This window comes from Zalophus californianus, chromosome 2, assembly GCF_009762305.2.
Source record: "Zalophus californianus isolate mZalCal1 chromosome 2, mZalCal1.pri.v2, whole genome shotgun sequence".
In the NCBI taxonomy this organism is placed as follows: Eukaryota; Metazoa; Chordata; class Mammalia; order Carnivora; family Otariidae; genus Zalophus; species Zalophus californianus.
In genome coordinates, this window is record NC_045596.1 from 152,376,873 (window position 1) to 152,397,549 (window position 20,677).

Consider the following 20,677-nt stretch of genomic DNA (forward strand, 5'->3'; position numbering starts at 1 on the left):
AAAGCTGTTATGTTGCTAGGATGTAGAAGAATAGTGATCAAGGAGAGAAGGATGAAAGGCAAAGATTTAACTTAGCCAGCACTTTCAAAATCATCCTCTCACATGCTACCCTCTGCCTGTTACAAAGTGAAGTGACATTCTAGAAGCTCAAAACCCAAGCTCATGTTGTCTGGAATTTATAACACCAAATCTGATAAGAAAGGCTGGATTTTTTTTCATTTCAATAGCATGATATTTGACAAAATTAAGTTTTATTACAGTAGGAAATTATTTGATCCAGTCCTAAGGTGGGTAAATGATTGTATAGGATGAAATCAGTGAACCCTGTTAGAATTATTTAGATGCACGTCTGAATCTAACTTACCTGGCCAAAAGAAGGGAGGGATGGGGGAAATACATTAACTTTTACAGTCGACCTAACAGTGCCTTAGAGTGGAGTTTCTAGACGGGGGTATGACACATACACCGGTGTGTTTAATCCATTTTAGTTGTGTGGGAGCCTAGTGGACACAGTATTCTACTGAGTTTCTCATTAAAAAGGAATTTGTACGTCATTCTGTAGTAACTTGTTCCGTATACTGCCTCCCCACTCCTCCTTTTTTAAAGGGCATTTCTTCCCTCCCCTTTTAGTTGTAGTCAAGGTCCTTTTTTCTTTCTCTCAATTCAAACAAGCTTCTCCATCCCCTGTGCATGTTATTCATGTTTGTCCTTAGGGCTGTCACTTTTATTGGTACCTATTGAATTTTATTCTTTGCATAGGGTCTTTTCTCCCCCAACATGGGAAGTTAATCTTGAATAATTAGCAGTCCACCCTAAGTATCACTTGCACAATTAGCATGTTCTGAATTTCCTCATCCAGATCCTTAGTAAAACACTCCAGGGCCAGCCCTGCGAGGCCCAGGTGCTGGTGTGCTACCCAAGGCCACCCCTGCCCCACTGCATGCTGTTCTTGTCAGCATATCTGATGGGAGAGAAATCAGGACCATGAAAATTAATATAGGGTGTTTTTGTGTTTCTGGGTCTTTTTATTTGTTCATTTCTAATATATGTGTAAACACATATACTATAGAAAACAATACAAGTTACAGGAAAGAGGAAAAAACCCATAAGCCCAATCTCCAGAAATAATATCACTGTTGGCATTTTGATGGATTTTTTCTTTCTATATGAGGATCATGCTGATTATTTAATTTTGGATCCTGCTTTTAAAAATTTTAATATGAGATTAGAGCATTATAAAATCTTCAAGAACATAGTTTTTACATGACTGCATTATTACATTATTTGTACCTCATTTGTATATCATATAATTTACTTAATTGTTGTCGTTGGACAGACAGGCTTGGCCCAGTTTTTTCTTTTTAGTAACAAATCTTCAATTAATATCATTTTTATGTATATATGACTGCATCTTCTGCTTTAGGCCAATTACTAAATGTGGAATTATTGGAACAAAGAGTATAAATATTTTTTAATGTTCGTTATACAGATCTAAATTGCTTTCCAGAAAGATTTTTGGCTTCTGTAAATTGTCCCCTTTTTACATATTAGAGGTGTTAAACTTCTCTTACCATTGTATCTGAACTCTATTCTTTTGTTATATTTCTGCAGACTTTTTTTCCCATCTTGGCACTTTGGATTTTGTCTTTGATTTTGTTTTTTTAAATAATAAAGTTATTTTGGAATAATTTTGGGGTTACAGAAAAGTTGCAAAGATAGTGCAGAGAACACCTATATATACCTTCTACTTAGCTTCCCCTGATGTTAACGTCTTACGTGGCCATATATACGTGCCAAAACTAAGAAATGAACATTAGCATGTTATTATTAGTTGAACTCCAGTCTTTATTCAGATTGTACAATTTTTCTACTAATATGTTTTCAGTCCCAGGATCTAGTCCAGGATACCACAAGGCATTTAGGTTTTTGTTTTTGGTTGTTTTTTTTTTTTTTTGACAGAAATACTTTAGTTTTCTATATTGATGCTAACTAAGGCAGCATAATATCCTTTGCAACAATCTAAGAAACCTTAAATGAACATCTTGTATTTGCCTCTCTTCCTGAGTTTAAGAGTTTTATCTTCCTGTTTAGAACTATATATATAATATAAAGTAACCCTCCGAAAGTATCTTCCTTCTATATTTACATCTTCCTCTAAAAAACATATAAAGTGATTTTTTAATCAAGATTAAAGAAAGCGAAGTGTAGGAAAAATTAAAAAGTAGTATTAATGAAGTTAATATAAAACCCAAACCCTGAAGTCCTGAACTACTCCCCCAAAAGTAGTATCTGTTAGAACTATTGAAATACTTTAATACTATTTTAGTAGAATTCTCACAGATGGGCGCTAACAAACATACATCACTACATATATTTTTTTCTTACTTTTAAAAATGCCAAACCTACAGAACACCCATGAGTCTTGATATCAGTTGTTAACTTTTGCCACAATTGCTTTATTCAGACATTTCCGTATTTTAAATGTCAGACCTGGCCAAGAAAGAGCATAGACTACCTAAAACACTTAGTGGGCGTGCAAAATAGCAAGTTGTGTGTCTGAAAAAAACCTGTCACTTTGTCCTCAAAAGCAATCACAATGAATGCAAGGATAGGCTAGGACAGAATCAAAGGATACTTTGAATTGGATCCTGCAATGGGAAAAGGACATTAGTGGAAAAACTGGTAAAAATCCAAACAAAATGGGAATTTAGTTGGTTGTAATGCAGTAATGTTAATTTCTTCGTTCACCAAACGGATCGTGGTTATGTAAGATGTTAACATGAAGGGGACTCTGGGTATAGGGCACAAGGGAAGTCTGGACTGTCTTTGCAACTTTTCTGTGTAAATCTAAAACTATTCCAAAATAACAGGCTTATTTTTAAGGCAAAAGTGTATTGAGTAATTTAAGAGTTAAAAAATGCACACAAGACATTTATGTTCTGAATACTCTATAGGCGCTGGCTTTTAGTCACAGCGAGATTCCCTAACAGGAAGATTTTAAGTAACCTTTAGTGGTGTTTGCGCTGCTACCACTAGGTGGCAGCAAACGCCCCTGTGTGCTCTACCTAACAAGCTCATCTGCTTTTCCTCTTTAAAAGGCTTTGTCACAACAAACAGACCAAGGTGTATCTCCCAGAACCACCTTTTCCTCATGCAGAGGTAAGAAAATGGCATTATCGGGTGAGAGCAAGAAAAACTAGATAAATGGTTCGAGATGGAGATAGTAGGTCATCGGATTTTTAAAAATCCTGCGGTGCCTGGGTGGCTCAGTCAGTTAAGTGTCCCACTCTTAATTTTGGCTCAGGTCATGATCTAAGGGTCATGAGACCCCTCTTCGGGTTCCATACTGGGTATGGAGCCTGCCTAAGATTCTCTCTCTCTCCCTCTCCCCTTCCTCTGTTTCTCCCTCTCTCTCTCTCAAAATAAAAATTTAAAAAATCCTTACATAAGCTCATGTAGCCCTTTGTTTCCCATGTGAGATAACTGGGAAGTACTCTAACTCAAGATTCACTACTCTCTCTTGTCATTAACACATTATAGTACCAGTATGTGTCTGCAGTTCATAACCTACCTCTGTTCTGTTGACCGGGTGAGGAATTTTATCTAATACCCACTACTAACTTTTTTACATAATGACAGATTTATTTATTGTGTAAAGTCTTCTTTCCAGTTAGTTATGTTGACCATATATGTGAAGCTTTAATGATGAAAATAATAACATTTAAGTTTTTAGAAAATAAGGGGTCAGAAGGAACAAACTTCTACTTATAAATAAGTCATAGGATGTAATACACAGCATTGTGACTGTAGTGAGCAGATATTAAAAGTTCTCCTCACAAGAAAAAAGTTTATAACATTTATGGTGATGGATGTTAACTAGGCTTACTGTGGTGATTTTTTCACAATAGATAAAATACTGTACAGCTGAAACTAATACAACATTATATGTCAGTTATACCTCTGTTTCTTTTTTTTTTTTTTTAGATTTTTATTTATTTATTTGACAGAGACACAGCGAGAGAGGGAACACAAGCAGGGGGAGTGGGAGAGGGAGAAGCATGCTCCCCGCTGAGCAGGGAGCCCAGTGTGGGGCTCGATCCCAGGACCCTGGGATCATGACCTGAGCCAAAGGCAGGCACTTAACGACTGAGCCACCCAGGCTCCCCTATACCTCTGTTTCTTAAAAATGGAAAAATTATACCTTTCTCATAGAACAGATGAGTGTTTTTATATAGCTTTGTCCCAGTTTTGTTTTCATTATATTTTTCACCAAATAGTGTATCATGGACATTTTTCTGTGTGCCTCATATCATTATTATTGCTGCCTAGTATTCTGGAGCATATCATATGGACATTTTGTAATATACTTAACAATTCTCTTACTATCTGACAAGAGTTACGCCCAGTTTTTTGTTATATTTTTTAAAAGGTTGTTTAAATTGGCATAACCACTTTAGGAAACTGGCAGTATCTGCTAAAGCTAAACACATAACGTACTCTCTGTCTCAGCAGTTTTGTTTCTGAAGTACATACCAAACAGAAATACATAGGTGTGTCACCAAAAGATGCACAGAAATGTTGAGAGCACTCTTAGTAGTAGTTCAGAAATAGACCCAAATGCCGTCAACAGTCTAGTGGACTTTGTGGTATATTCACACAGTGGAATATCTTACACCAGTAAGAATGAACGAACTCCAATTACATATAGTCATGTAAACACAGTTCATAAACACGATGTGAGTGAAATAAGTCAGACAGAAGGGAGTAGACACCATGTGATTTTCTTTATATACAAGTTCAAAAACACAAAACTCATCTATGGTATCGGGAGCCAGCACAGTGGTCACCTTGGAGGTAGGGATGGGGCAACAGTAACTGGAAAGGGGCAAAGGGGAATTTCTGAGAAAATTGCAACAAACATCCTGCTAACTGTTTAAAACTTGACAACTCGTACTATTCTTACTTATTCCTACTCCAGAGGATTTTAACCGAACCAGAATTTCACATGGCAATTTCTAAGAAAGTCATTTTTTAGTCCCCACACTGTTACAGTAGCCACGGTATTTGCAAGCTCTGCCATTACCGCAGTGAAATTCAGGCTAAAAATGAAGTAATGTCAGAAAATTAAGTGTGGCAAAACATATTTTGTGGCTGATTTTACCACTGAAAGTCTGTTTTTCTCCCCTCCTATCAACAATTAGCCTTTCTTTGTTTTCTAAGAGTGTTGCTATACATTCTTACCCACCTATGTCACAGATGACCTTTGTCCTGTTTACAGTAATGAATATGAAAAGACCATAGTGGCGTGAACAGGGGTCCTGAAATGCACTTGCCAACATTAGGGCATGATGGAGTTGACTCTGGGTACTGTGACCAGTGCCCATGAGAAAATACAGTTCTGCCCTTAGTACTGATAAAAAAAAATTACAGAATTCCTACCCTACAGCTTCATTGCCTGTGCGGTTTAGACCTTAAAGAAGTGCAGAGGTAATTCTGGATTGTCAAATATAGTAAGTCAGCTGGAAAGGTAGATCCAATTGGCCAAAACCAAAAAGAGAGAGAGAGATGAATTTATCTTAGTTTCTGTGCATTGATCAGAAGAAAGAACTTCAGGAACTGTAGGTAATGACCAAAAAGTGATTTAAGTTATGTGCAAAGACCCACTGCTATTCTTAGAATCTCATTCATCTCCTTGACAGCAATGGATACAGTAGGCTTAGTCTTTTAGACAGCGCTCACCCTTACTTAACTGGGACAAGGAATGATTTTGGCTAGATCGGTTATAAAAAGAATATCAGCTTACTTGTATATAACTTGGCAGGAAGGTGGGAATTCAGCGTTTGCTCCATGTTTACTATGCATGTCCCATCCAACCTCGGACACCTGATTGGGATCTCCGGGGTAGTGTCGCAGTGTTACTAGTAAAAGCAGTCTCTCTGAATTAAAGATTAAATCTTTAAAGTGAAGAGAGTTTGGCTCCCATTTGGGGGTTGTCCCATTGTGGCCACATCTCACTATTGGGGTGACTTCACTTGGAGTTGGGGTTGTTGACTGGGCTCCCCTCTTATGCATGATGGGTTGCTTCAGATTAAGTTGTGTCACAGACCATTTCTTTATCCATCAGACAGTATCTCAGGGCAGTACTCCCTTTGACCTAGCAGGTATATAGGGTCTCTGAAATCAGGATGTTTGTCATCTGACCTTTTGGTGCTGGAGTAGGGGGTTAGGGCAGGGCCAGGGCAGCAGGAAGAGCTCCTGAGCCATGTCACAGGACGCCATGTGGGGCTGCTGTCTGTGGTGTTGCCTTGGGTTGGGCATGACTTTGGGAGAGTAGTGCCAGGTATTGTGCTGGAAGGGAGATCTTCTTAGTTCAAAGCATACACTTTTGAGACAAGTCTGAGGCTGCGCATGGCCCACATCTTCCCACAGCTCTGTGTTGTGAGCATGTCACATCTAAATTTCTGAAAGCCAATTTGGCCTTTGTCTTTATGAAGTTGCTGCAGTAACTTGCAGCTATAACTTCTCAAGAGGTGGTCCTATGCAGCTAAATAATTTCCCTTGTGTGAGGTATTTATTGTTGACAGAACTTAGTGATTCATGTATTTTGGGAAAGTTACTTGTACTTCAAATAATAACTCCTATTGGGAACTTCTGGGGCCAGAGCTTGAAGTGTCAGGAAGCTCTAAAGGAAGACTTAGACTCCATCAGGCCTTAACAGCCTGAACAGAAGTATCCCCTGAGTATGTTAATACATACCAGAAGGCCTCATCTGTTCAGAAAGTCACCTTGTAGGTAGACAATGTCTGTTTTTGACAAATATCAATCAGATTTGTTTATATTTGTAATTTCCTTCTGCTCCCTCTGCCATGCTGTGCAGTTCTTGCCTCTGCCTGCACGGGCTGACGTCTCTTCCTGTGCTTCTCTGTACATCTTGTAGCTCATTCAGACCAACAAGCTGAAGCACTACCCCAGCCTCCACGGAGACTTCAGCAGTGATTTCCGCCAGCCGTGCGTGGTGTTCACCGGGCACCCCTCCCTCCGGTTTGGGGACGTGGTCCACTTCATGGAGCTCTGGGGGAAGTCGAGTCTCAACACTGTCATATTTACAGGTAAACAAACAAAAGCTTGCCCTTTCCCCTGGGGCCATCACTCAACACACCGACCAAATGGAGACCAATGGACGAATTTTACAGTAAGACAGAAGTATGAACACTCATTTGTCGTAGATACCAAGGGTGAAGAAACCACAAGGGAAGGAGTCGGACTAGAGCAAGATGGACTGTTAGGAAACTATGCTGGACGAAACTTTCACAGCAGTTTTTGGAGATTTTTCCCTGAGGCAGATTTCTACTTAAATGTTTTTGTGAGGATTTTGTATGCTGTTTCAAGAATGGCAATAATTCTAGTAACCACTCTTGTTTTACCCTTTAGGAATTATTTCCTGAATTGGGCCTCTCTCCTTTGGTTATAGTTTTCCCTGGCTTACAGTTTTCTTACTGGAGACAAACCCTTCAAAGTAGAACAGATCCTTTCATGAGGTCAAGCAGGGGTTTTACTTAATAACTATATTATTTTATCAATTTTAGATCTTTAGTCAGCCTTGGGATTTGGAAATCTTATGGGCAGTGAAATAAAAAACCTTGATCCGAATGTGGTCCAATGGACTGTAACTGAAGCCAAGTTACCCATGTCTCTGAGCCTCATTTCCTTCCTCATCAAATGGCATTATTGCTGGCTCCTTCCTTGAGTGGCTCTGTGCGTTTAGTGAAATGTTATAAGAAGACACTTCATACAGTTCCTGGCACATAAAAGCTGTTAAGAAAGTTATCAATTGACTTCTTTCTCATTTCTTTTAAGACTTGAATGATGGACGAGAGTCTACTCCATCCCCAGCGCTTTAGGATCAGGGACACTGGGGCCCTTCCCTGGGCTCAGCCTGTTGGTGAGGAGTGCCAGAGGCCTCCCCCACATGACTAGTCAAACAAAGGTGGCATCACAACTCACTGCAGCTGGGAAGGACGCATACCATGGGGAAGTGGGAGGCATCTCAGAGCATGTTGAAAAGAACTATGGATTTGGGCTTGTGTTGGCTGATTTTGAGGTGGGTTCACAGCTGTGGGACATTGTTCTGGATTGGCTGCTGTCAGGAAACAGGAGTGTTATGTGATTGAGTATCTTAATAATTCTTATCTAGAAGGCAAGAAGAATGGAGCCAGGATAGGGTAATATTGCTTCTTTTGGGGTTGGAACAGTGTTGTGGTTTTGTGTTCAGGCATGATTACAAAAGGGTTCTTGTTGTTGTCTTGATCCATTGTGGTCACCAAGTGGCCATGTCTGGTGTGAGTGCTCTGTGAAATTGTGTATGTCCAACAGGAGAACACCGTGGCCTAGCCGTGAGTGATAGGCCAGCTCTGGCTAACAGCAAGGCTTAGTAGAAAGGGTCACGAGAGCTTAGAAAAGCAGCTGTCAGGGGCTGCTTCTCTGTTTCCCGAGCCCCCTTTGGCCAAGAGGAAGTCAGGCCACAAGACACTGACTCATGGTACCCAGAACCTCACCATTGCCAAGTTTTGCTAAGCGGGAGGCAATCCGGAGAACATTAGGACTAAGCAGGGGTCTCTCCTATTCTTTGTGAGGAGTTGTTGACTCTGATAGGACAGTGGGTACAGTGTTTACACAGGCATAGTTAGAGGATTGGCTATGGTATGAATTTTCCTTCAGCTAGGAAGAAATCAAGGGCTGTGTGATGGTCAGTGACCACCTGGGATAATGAATTTAAATCTCAACTGGTGTTGAGGGGCTTTCAGAGCAGCAGTTAGGTCATTCGTGAGGTCTGGTTGTGTCAGAGAGGAGTCTTAGACCACTGTTTCGGATCGCATTACAGCCGTGGCACGGTTGAAGCTCACACAGTCCACGTCAAAAGGGAGTCTGTCATCCCTCCCAAATGCTTGTCTCATTTGGGGGTGTTCTTCTCAGGAAAGAGGAGCTGCTGGATGGGGAGCAGTTTAAAAATCTGGAAGTTCCATCAGTTTTCCCAAATGCACTGGATAAGGTAGTGGGACAGGTGAGTGTACGCATGAGGGCTGTAAGAAGTGATGTCCTCGTCGGGGCACAGGCTGTTGGGAATCGGAGTATTATTTTTCACACCAGAAATGTGCCGGTTCTTCTGGCTCAGGGTGGACAGCCTCCTCGAGTGAATTGATTGTCCCTGCCAAGCAGGCTGCGGTGAGTGGTTCGGAGGGAACAGACGGGCCATGAAGGCTGCGCGGGGGCTTGGCTGAGAGGAGCACAGTGGCCGCAGCAGGAGCGTATGGTGACGTGGGGCCAGGGTCCTTTTCTTTTCCCTCTTGGGGCATCCTGCCAAGTAGGTGGTGTGTGGCTTGTCTCATCCCTGCGTGTTAACTCTGAGCACTCGATTCGAGTGGCCTGCGCCAGATTTCTCCACTGTGAGGTCACTATTTTTATATGTAATCATTGTCTTGGGGGTCGGGGCAGATGGACACTTTGAGACTACATATCCTGGTCTTCCCCAGATTTCTGTCTAATTTTTTTAGCATCTATTGATGATCCTGGTCAGAAAAAATTATTACTGTGATGGTTGCCAAATGGGGATTTTTTTTTCTTTACCTTCATTGTTTCTTTTACCTTTATTTGGCCTTTTGTCGTAAAGAAGTGCTTTCCCTTCTCCCCCATTTACTTAGTTACCGCTTGTTTATCTCCTCTGTCTCTGTGTGTTGGAAGCCTTGAGCTCACACCCATCCGTCCAATTCTGCATCCACCCTGCGCTGTTCACTTGGGCCTCTCCTTGTCCTTATGTGGAAAGACCTCCTCCCCAGTGATAAGGAACCCGGCTCCCACCGGCCTTACACTGCCTCAGCCTCCCGACCGTGCGGCCGTCTGCTTGGCCTTAACCACACCAGCCGCCTCCTCACTTGGCGGCGACTCCGTTGTGTGCATTTCACATGTTGTTTTTGTGCTCTCATTAGAACCTGATTTCTCCTACCTGGAAGCACTGGCTCCCTACCAGCCCTTGGCCATGAAATGCATTTACTGCCCCATTGATACACGGCTGAATTTCATCCAAGTGTCCAAGCTGCTTAAGGAAGTGCAGGTAAGGAAGGGACCCTTCGCGGGTGTCCCCGCACGGCCCTGTCACCGCCGGGGGGTTCATGCGTCTGTGGGGTGAGGGCCGGCTGCCTTGCTGCATTTCTTGCCTGGCTCACTTTTCACATGTCTGCAGCATGCTGGCGTGCTCCTTAGTTACCCTTCACAGCACTGAGCTTTACACCCGGAAAGCAACTTTCCGTTCTAAAGAAATCAAAAGTGGAAGGGAAAAAAAGCATAAACAGTCTATTATTTTTGATGAGAAAATTCTGTGTCCAGTTAAAAGCAAGTTGCCCCCTCTCCCCTCAAAAAAGTCGTTCTAGAAATCTCCTCATGGATCAAAAGACAGTTTAGCTGAGACCTGGATTGGGCCCTGTTGTACATGTGGATGAGTACCACACACTGGGTTACTTTGCTTTTTATGAGAGATTTGGTTTGGTTTGGTTTTTTGTTGCTTTTGTGTGTTTTTTCCTTTTGCACTTTCTGCCATAGAGAAAGGGCAGAAGTAATTGGGTAAATGGGTCGGTAAAAGGAAGGCTGTCTGCACAGCAGGAGAACTGAGAGGGAGGGTGGGGAGCAACCGCTCAGCAGCATGTCTGATAGTGGGCGTGGGGAGGCTGCTTGGGACTGGCCAGGAAGCGAGGCCAGAGGAAGGTTTCTCATTCCCCGTTGCCTCAGGAGCTCAAATGAGCACCACAGTGCCCTGGCATGTCTCCTGTCACTTCACCTAGTAATTTAGCAAGGGATGATTAGGTCCCTTCACTTTCCTCAGCCCAGGTCAGAAGTTTGCTTTCCTCCTCCCAGAATCTTTGACCTTGGGTTGGGAGGCACTAACACAGAACTCTTGAGGAAGGGTAGCAAGGAATGGGAAGCTGAAGAGCCCCGGGAATGCAGAGATCATGGCTAATGGTGATTCCTCGCTCGCTGGCCCTACAGGAAAGAATATGGGCTTTCTCTAGACATGATCAGAGCAGTGGATAAGTTGGGGCCGGTTTGGTGATGCAATAGCCCACCGTGTACGCGTCAGCATGCGGGCGGAGACAGTTGACTAAGAGACCCCCACCCCGGCCTCTCGCCATCCCCACAGCAGTGCTGCGCTCATGGATCCCCTCGGAGCACAGGGACAGTGGGGCCGGGAGGCCACCTGGTCTCCCCTGGAGAAGGGGGAAAGGCGGCTGGAGGCCTCAGGCTGAGACCGTGCCGTCAGCTGGCTGTGAGAGGAGTTAACAACATACCACCCAGGTCAGGAAGAGACAAGGATGAGCCCAACAGAACAAGCGCTGTTTTGAACGCAGCTGGTTGGCCTGCTGGAAGGCCTCCTTCCAGGAACTTGAGGCCAGCTCCAGGCTCTTAAGTAAAAGCAGCGGCAATACAATGAATTCAGGGCTGCTGGGATCAATTTTCAGTTGCGTGGTATTTGTCCCAAGTAGACGTTGGTTTACTATTTTTGTCTCTCAAAATAACAAAGAGAGATATTTTGGAAAAAAGCTCTGATTCAGTCTGTCCTACACAATTGAGTATGTGACCTGACCAGTGCCCACTGTCGAAAACCAGCGGATCTGCCGATACCAGAAAAAAGCCCAACCCCGGAACATCAGACTAGCCCGAAAGTCAGCAGTTGTCGCCCACTGGCCACCAGCTGTCCCCACCAGTCAGTGATGGTAGGTGTGACAAGATTATGCCCTCCAGGGGCTTCAGGACCAGTTAAGAGTAGACCCATGGAAGTCACCATCAAAGTGCCTTAAAAATAGTAAATAAAAACAAATGCAAAGCGAGGCACTGGATTCCCCCACTGGTCTACATGGCTGGCAGTTGAGGGCTTTGCCCTGAAGTTTTTATTCTTCTTTCCCCGCACTGCGCTCACCTCTCCTGCTCCCCGTTACTTGGGTTTGAGAGGAGGAGAGGTCAGATGGCGTGAAAGTGGTGCGTTCGAGCGTGCGCGCACGAGGCCATGGCTGGGCCGCCTCCCTCACCTGCCCCTGTCCCGTCGGTTCTCAGCCGCTCCACGTGGTCTGCCCCGAGCAGTACACACAGCCACCCCCCGCACAGTCCCACCGGATGGACCTGATGATCGACTGCCAGCCGCCTGCCATGTCGTACCGGCGGGCCGAGGTCCTCGCCTTGCCTTTCAAGCGTCGCTATGAGAAGATCGAAATCATGCCAGAGGTGAGCCGTTCTCTCTCTCATGGTCAAACCTGGGCTTTCCCCTTGAGTCTCAGAAGAGGACTGTCCCAGAGGTGGCTGTCTTTTGGCCACAGAAAGCAGACCCTTAAGCGAGGACCGGGGAAGGGAGGTGGGGTCTTCAGAGCCTTCTCGTTTTTCGTGTAGTGAAGTAACAGCTGTTAACATCTTAAGTGCATCTCATAACTCTTCCTTCAGTTATGGACATTTATGATTTCTGCTTTTTCTGTATTATAAATCATGCTTTCAGAAACATTCTTTCACAGAAATCTTTGTCCTTATACGGAATGTAGAGAGAACTAAAAGCATCATTGAGTTTTGCCTGGGAGAGGCCTGCATGAGATGCAGGGGTTAAAATCTGTCGCCATTCTTCAGGTTTTGCTACTGCTAAGGAATGCTTATTTCTCCCCCAAATGAGAGTGTGTCCTCTGCACCTTCCTCGTAATCCTCCTCCTCTGTCCCTGTAAGTGCAAGACAGGCGACCTGATGTGCCAGCCCTTGTGGATGTGTTCTGGTGGGAAAACTCTCTCTCTGGTCTTGGGCAGCGAGGGATGCATCCCCCGCTCGCAGACATGTCTGAGCTGAGTGGTGGCGGTTGTGAGCTCTAGGTAGACGTCCCTCGTGGCACAATGGAGTCTTATATTTCACTCAGGGGGCTGCCCATGTCCCCACAATGCTGTCCCCACACCTCCCAGGCCAGTGCTGCCAGGCCACATGCGGACAGGCATTGTCGGGAGCCCGAAGCAGACATGGGTCTCCCAGGGGGAGCATTTCACACTCGTGCTGTGTGTGCTTCCTTATTTCGTGAAACAGTTCTCACATTCCTCTTAAATGTCCTAAGCGGCGTCCTCTGTCTGTGGGATATTGATCTTCATAGTTAACATAAATGGAGTCTTGCATATTTATTCACTTTTGTTTTTACACAAAGGAGACTTGCACAGCCCGGGGTCTACATGTGTCAGAGTGATAGTCGACTCAACCTGGAAGCGAGGGCTTCTCACAAGATCACACATCGCTGCCAGTGGTGGGGTTGGGGAGCTCCAAAGCTGCCTCGGAGAAGGGGTGCACGTCAGACTCAGGTGGTAGGGAAAGAGATGGTTGGGTGTTCCACCTTTAGGAGAAGTCAGATTTCGAGGAATTAGCTCACTCAGTCCAAATGCTGCTGTCCTGTCCTTCCTACCTGACACTAGTCACCTGGTGGTTATGAGGTCAGACAGAGGCAGAGGCCGGCATGGAAAGTCGGCACCTGATAGGTATTCTGAGTAAGGAAGAGCCCTCAGCAGTTTCTGAGAGATCCCGTGGAAGTGTCAGGAGCGGTCTGGAAGCCACCTGGAAGGTGGATGTGAGGTTGTGGCAGCTCGGGTGATGAGCCCGTGGCAGGGTATTGGTGGTGTATCATTGGGGGGTTGACTAACAAAAGGATGAAGCAGAAGGGTCAGCACCCTGGGGTCCCGGCATGCGATGGCACAGGCTTGCGCAAGGTGGCTGCTGAGAGTCATGGGCCGCCTCCAGGGAGAGCACCCAGGGCAGGCCGAAGAACACTGGGCTCAGGCTCCTTCTCTCCTCTTCTCAGCCCAGTTTACCCACCGCCACCACCCCTTTCTCTCCGCTTCTCTTACCTCCTTCTTTCTTGTATGTGTGATGTATTTTTGATTAAACCTATTTTTAAATTTTTTTACCTTCTTCCTTAAAATCATGTAATCATTTTAGACTGCGATGATATAAACAAAAGTTCAAAAGAAAAGAAAAGGAGGAATGGCAGTCACTAATGGCTCAGCTTCATGGCGCCAGGTACCACACCTTTCCCACCAGGCTGGCAGGGGCGCGGCGCTGCGAGCAAGCTGGTGGCTGTGGAAAGCTGGCCTTGGCCATCCCCAGCCATCCGTGAGCTCCCCGTGTGGCCTCCTGGTGCTGACTTCGGATGGCTCAGCTGCAGCACCTCGTCCCTCACATGTAGGTGAGCCCACCTGAGACCCTGTTTGCTTCCAGCTTGCAGATGCGCTGGTGCCCATGGAGATTAAGCCTGGCATTTCCTTGGCAACCGTCTCGGCTGTGCTGCATACGAAAGATAACAAGCACGTCCTTCAGGTATGGGGGAGGGTGGGCTGGGCTTGCACCCTGAGTTGCCGCTGGAGCCTGGGAAGATGAGGAACCCCCCAGGCCACCCCCCACCAGTGGTCCTGGCACTCCAACCAGCACAAGTCAGAGACCAGACTCCTTAATGGATTAGATTTGAAACACAGAGAACACGGCATATAAATTCTTCCCTACTTGTTTCTCTGGCCACATGCCTCAGAGAGATAAATGGGAAGAGCAGCTATTATTCATAGAGCTGGGGCCGCACATCATCCTAAGTGCCCTTCCCGGCTCCAAGCACCGGCGGCGCCTTCGCTAGACCCGCAGTGCAGAGTGCGGGGTGGGGGCTGCTTGCAGGCGTGGGGCAGGGCAGGGGGGGAGCCCCCAGAGCAGCAGGGAAACCCACCCCCCCACCCCCCGGAGGAGGCCTCCCCTACAGAACACGCCTGGGGAAGCGGGAAGCACCTGGGCACCTGTGAGCCAACCCAGCCCACAGGCCACAGCACCTTGTCCCTGGCACCTCGTGCCCCAGTTCACCGTGTTTACTGCCTCCAGGCGTCACTCTGTAGGCCCTTGTCCTCACACCGCCCCCCCCCCCCCGAGAAAAACTCCTTTCAGACTTGGACTTTTCTGCCATGTAAAATATGCGCGCCGCCACGGGAGCCCCTTGCCATGATCATTTCTCACCTTCCCACTTCATCCTCACCAAATTCCATTACTGCCACTTTGTAGATAGTTTCTCTGACTTTCATTTTAACCCATCAGTCTGCCTCCACCGCTGGTGGCATTGGCTACACCAGCAGTTGCCAACACAGTTTATTATTTAAAGAATTTACTTGGAAAATACTGAAATGAATCATTTAAAACTTAAAAATGAGTCTTGATCAAAGGAAGACCCCTCTGTCAGGAAAGGCCCCGATGCTGTGTGGGTGCTTTGGCGTTAGCTTCTGTTACAAAGAACGCCAGGTGGAGCCCCCAGCCCACGGTGGCCCTGAACTCCAGAGCTGGCTGACCTCGCAGCGGGGATGGCGCGGGCCAGGCGCGGGCCAGGCAGCGGGGTCCTGGGCGGGCTGGGCAGACAGGCTCATGCCGTGGCCCTGCACTGCCCGCTCTCAGGGTGGAGTGCTTGATGGGATCTGCGTTGTCTCCTGCTCTAGCCCCCGCCCAGGCCGGCCCAGCCCACCGGCGGTAAGAAGAGAAAGCGGGCGAGTGAGGACATCCCGGACTGCAAAGTGCTGAAGCCCCTGCTCAGCGGCTCGATCCCCGTAGAGCAGTTCGTGCAGACGCTGGAGAAGGTGAGCGCTACCCAGGCCGCACGGGAGCAGCCTCCCTGCTGTTCGCTCGTGTGTGTTGCTGCTTTTTCCTCGGGGTCCACCAGCTGAGCTGCTGTCCCTGAAGCATCTGCTTGATGCAGGGTCATGGCGGGAAACAGAACGGGGGGACGGCCCCAGCGAGGTGAGAGAAGACCATGCCCTCCTTCCCCATAGGTCCCCTGTTTCTTCTCTGCCAGCCCCTTCCCATCAGATTCGGCCACGAGACTACCTCACCCCACCCCGTTTCTTGTGGGAACTAACCAGGGGAGCCCTTCAGAAACCTAGATGCGACCGATGAGCAAGGTGGGAAAGGCCAGGTAAAGACGACTTTGTAGGTCTGCCCCTTCAAGGCTCACTTTCCAAGAAGACCCCTTGCTGTCAGAGCGCCAGCATGGCCGTGTCACAAGAGACGAGAGGCTCAGGACTGGGGGGCAGTGAGGGCAGAGGCGCCCATGTGGCCGGATCCCTGGGAGTGGGAGAAGCAACGCCCAGCAACAGGCCGGAAGAGGGAGGAAGTCGGCGGAACTCTGGAGGACACTGGCCCTGCCCCGGATCAGCAGCCGGCCATCAGTGATTTAATTTGTCCCTGAAGGAAAGACTGCGGCCACGTTGCGCAGCCCTCCTGGCCCCTGAGGGTGGGGACACTGTATGGGAATTAGCCTGGGAGTGTCCCGTGTGATGCAGTGAACACGGCAGCAGCTCCTTCCTCGGAACTTTGTGCTGCTCTGGCCCCTATTGGTAGGACTCAGCTTGACTTGTTTCTTTTTAAAGCTTGAAACAGCTTGCTTTCCCAGAAACACCTTCACTTAGTTCTTCGGCCTGGCTCATCCAGAAATTGACCCTTAGCACCTGTCCCTTTCAGGCAGAGCAGTCTTATTTCTACTTCTTTTCCTCTTTCTCAATTTCATGTTGTGATGTGTAAGAAAATTCTATAACTCACATTAAGGTAGTTAGAGAAGTATTTCTGTGCTGCCTTGTCTCCTTCTTCCTCGAGAAGGATTTGCCAAATCACAAGGCCATTGGTATCTTGCTTTGAGGAATGGCGTTTTCCTGGGATGGGATGAGGCTTTTTTTTTTTAATCAGGGACCATTGGCATGGTTCGGAGGCTGGTGATGGACAGCCCAGCATGGGCTGAACCCAGGTGCTTGGATGTGCTCCTCAGGTAACTCACAAAAGCTTATGCAGGTTATAGAAGTTTTGTTGTGTTTTGCATGAGATTTTGCATGTTTGGAGGCTTCTTTTAAAGTATATGCAGCTGTGTTTAAATTCTGTTGTTGTAGGAGGTCCTGTGACAAGTCTGAAGAATTATATTGGGGAGCATCAAAAATGACAGTTTCTAGAAGGTTCAGTTTAGCCAAGTCTAGGAAGTGTCCTTTCTTAGAACTGTCAGTTGCTGCAATATCCTCCTGCCTTTCAGTCAGCCCCTTGCTTTCAGAGTATCCATCATCCTCCTTTCTCTTCTTCTTTTGGAGCAGCATGGCTTCAGCGATATTAAGGTAGAAGACACAGCGAAGGGCCATATTGTCCTGCTCCAGGAAGCGGAGACGCTCATCCAGATTGAGGAAGATTCGACTCATATCATTTGTGATAATGATGAGATGCTCAGGGTACGACTGCGGGACCTCGTTCTCAAATTCCTACAGAAGTTCTAAATGGAACATCTAAGCCATTTCTACTTCACTGAAATCCTGCCATCCTTCGCTGGGGCTGCCCAGCCCAAACTGAGGAAGGGCATAAAAAGTTAGTCATGTCTTTGTGGTGTTCTCTGGCTTAAGAAATAAAGAAGTGGCCCTTGAGGGACGTGATTATCAGCAGTTACAGCCAGAATCTCCTAAGCTAGATTTCTAGCACTGTTTTGGGCAAGAGCTTTTGCTTTAAACTTAAACTCATTTTCTTCCCAATTCTGCCTCTCTTGAGTGGCCAGGATGGTACTGAGGAGTAGCGTAAGAGTAACAAGCAGCTTTCCAAGAGGTTAATGGTGGAAGGGGAGGTAAAAGATGACCGAGTTAGCAGTCTGTGTTTGTTTTTCATGGTTTCATAGGCCTTGGGCAGGGGTAATTAGTCTTTGCTTGTGTTTTATTTACTTGTCTACAGTGCTACACCTAATAAGAAAGATGATCCAAAAAAAAAATTGGTATAATGAACCATCTATATGTATTTTATACTGTGAGCCCATTTTGTTAATAAAACTTATTTTTTATAGAAGTACCTGTGCTCTGTTGAACCTAGAATGTATACATTGATTTAGTATCTGAAAAAATATGAAACTATACAGAACAGCATAAATTTAGAAAATACTGTAGTGGGGCACCTGGATGACTCAGTCGGTTAAGTGTCTGACTCTTGATCTCAAGGTCGTGAGTTCAAGTCCCATGTTGGGCTCCATGCTGGGTATGGAGTCTACTTAAAAAAATACCATAGCAAATTTTAGTTTGGTGCATGTAAGCATATAATCCAACATTATTTAGAAAACTCAGATATGTTTTTCTTAAATTGTATGAAATGGTGCTTAACTTTATCTGAGCTGTGTTTGTATAAAAAACACCAACACGGGGCAATTGGGTGGCTCAGTCTGTTGGGCGGCTCAGTCTGTTGGGCATCCAACTCGATTTCGGCTCAGGTCATGATCTCAGGACTCTGAGATCACGCCCTTTGTCAGATTCCATCCTCAGCACAGTCTGCTTGTCTCTCACCCTCCCCCTCTGCCCCTCTCCCAGCGTGTGCTCTCTCAAATAAAGATATAAATAAAATCTTAAAAAAAAAAAAAAAAACACAGATTGGTAACAGCAGCCTTAACCTGAGGAAAGGTCCAGAACACACAGCCCAGGCTCCACTAGTCAATCCTTGCCACAGATGATCAGGATTCTCTGCATTAAGCAGAGCATTAAACTCAGATGCCCATAGACCCCTCTAATAGTAGGCTAGTACATTTACAATAATGCTGCTGCTGCTGCTGCTGCTTAAAACCGATATTTACCAGATGACATCTAACAGCATCAATTGTGACGCATGTGCCGATTTTGCAAGTATTATTGGAAGGGGGATAAGAGCACAAGTCTTAGAATTGGTCAACTCGGAAGCAGGCCCAGTTCAGCCTGTTGTTCCCACAATCTTTTTAGACTGGTTGAAATTCAGTCAGTAGTCAGTCCTCCCAACTTGGCCAGCAGCTCTGCATCACAAAGGAATTTAGTGAGCCAAGAACTATGTACAATCCTGTTACTGGCTCAGGTTTTAGAGAGAGTTGATTGACCATTCTCTCTCTGGAATGGCCCTGCCAAAGGAGGGATTCTTCATGAGAGGAGGAAAAACAAGCAGTTTCCCTTGCCAGACTCGGGCACAGGAATGCTCAGCTTTGACAGGCCTCCGTTTTCCAAGGTACAGGTCATTCCAATCAATCAGGGGGCCTAGGATGCATTTACAGAATAAACTGGGGGGGCCCACAGCCTTGGGGGAAGATTGACGTTACAAGAGATTGACATGCCATTGCTATGAAAGCTTACTTTTGTTTTTAGGACAAGACTGTAAATATGCACCACATGTAGAATACCTCCTAATAAAACTTTTGAGAGAAATCAAGTTAAATTTCAAACATCTTTTAAAATGAGAAAGCAGTATAAATTCAAGAAAATAAAAATGCTTATTTTACTTGGATTTGGGCCAACTTTGATGTCTGTTAATGGGCTTGCTCAGAGAGCCCAAGGCATTGATCCCTTAAGAGGTGATTACTGAAGAAACAAACAGTATGTAAATGCAAATCAGTCCATAAACTGACAGGCCAGTAATAACTTAGAAATTCTAAAAACTGTAATCAAGTCACCACCACCTGCTGAGTGGCAGAAGCCAGAGAGGCAGGAAGAAGCAAAGAAGCAAAAAATCGTGTTAGAGCAGAGAGAAAATCTAGAGCTGGCTCTTACAAGAATTAGGAGAGAGCAGTTATGAATAACTGCCTAGAGTTCAGATATTTGGACACCAAACTAGGTTGGTTAGTAGAAGATCCAGAAGGAACAGCAGAACCTGCCTCCCCACACCATCGTTATACCACTGACAGCGGCTCTATTGGAAATGCAGCCCACTGACTATGGACGCTGACCTGGTGAAGAGTTAGACGTCCAGAACAACTTCTACTCAAGCCCAGCAAAATCCTAATGATGAAATAGTCATTGAAAAACCATTACTTGTGGGGCGCCTGGGTGGCTCAGTCGGTTAAGCGTCCGCCTTCAGCTCAGGTCATGATCCCAGGGTTCTGGGATCGAGTTCCGTGTCGGGTTCCTTCCTCAGCAAGGAGCCTGCTTCTCCCTCTCCCTCTCCCTCTGCTGCTCCCCCTGCTTGTGCTCTCCCTCTCTCATCTCTGTCAAATAAAATCTTTCTTAAAAAAAGGAAAGAAAAACCATTACTAGTGAAGAGGAACCCATTTTTATTATTTCTTTTAATCTAAGAAGTGGTGTATTTATTTTTGTGTAACAAATGACACCAAAACTCAGTGGCTTAAAGCAACATGCATTATGTCACCATTTCTGTGGGTCAAGAATCCGGTGTGGCCTGGCTGGGCGCTCCTGCCTCAGAGCTGTCTCTCCACAGGGCTACAATTAAGATGTTGGATGGGGAAACTGAAGTGCAGAGATTAAGCAACGTTCCCCAAAACATAGCCAGTAGGTGGTATCTGCCTTACCATAATGTCACATGTCAGTATCAGGGATCAGAAGCAGGCCGGGAAGGGGGGACAGCCCTGTTTAGTCCACTTCTTTTCAAGTAAAGGTAACAGCTACTTAGCCTCTCCTTGATCCCTTGGGAGCTTGAAGCTTCTGGACTTCACAGTTGTCCTACACAGGCAGGAGTTGGCTTTCCAAACTACAGTGGAAGTAGCAACAGAAACAAGAGTGAAGAAACCTCCAAAGCTGTCTGATGATACATTCCTATAAGCCAAGCAAACTGGTGGGTAGGAAAGGGAGACACTTCTCTCTGGCGCCGAGTCCAGTTTTTCCCCTGCGGCCACAAAGAAAGTTGA

The 20,677-nt window shown here is 45.9% G+C and overlaps 1 protein-coding gene across 3 annotated transcripts in view; it reads left to right on the forward strand.

Moving 5' to 3' along the window:
• Nucleotides 1-18,109, forward strand: part of INTS9 (integrator complex subunit 9) — a 104,247-nt gene extending 86,138 nt beyond the window's left edge. For 2 of the 3 annotated variants that reach the window (XM_027598017.1, XM_027598018.1), the window contains exons 11-17: nucleotides 3,099-3,159; nucleotides 6,938-7,109; nucleotides 9,984-10,108; nucleotides 12,100-12,267; nucleotides 14,272-14,370; nucleotides 15,516-15,653; nucleotides 17,148-17,324. In XM_027598017.1, coding sequence (XP_027453818.1) covers nucleotides 3,099-3,159; nucleotides 6,938-7,109; nucleotides 9,984-10,108; nucleotides 12,100-12,267; nucleotides 14,272-14,370; nucleotides 15,516-15,653; nucleotides 17,148-17,324 — 940 coding nt within the window. Of the gene's footprint in view, nucleotides 1-3,098; nucleotides 3,160-6,937; nucleotides 7,110-9,983; nucleotides 10,109-12,099; nucleotides 12,268-14,271; nucleotides 14,371-15,515; nucleotides 15,654-17,147 lie in introns of all 3 variants that reach the window. The other variant, XM_027598016.1, reaches the window with a different exon arrangement.
• The last annotated feature ends 2,568 nt before the right edge of the window (nucleotides 18,110-20,677 follow it).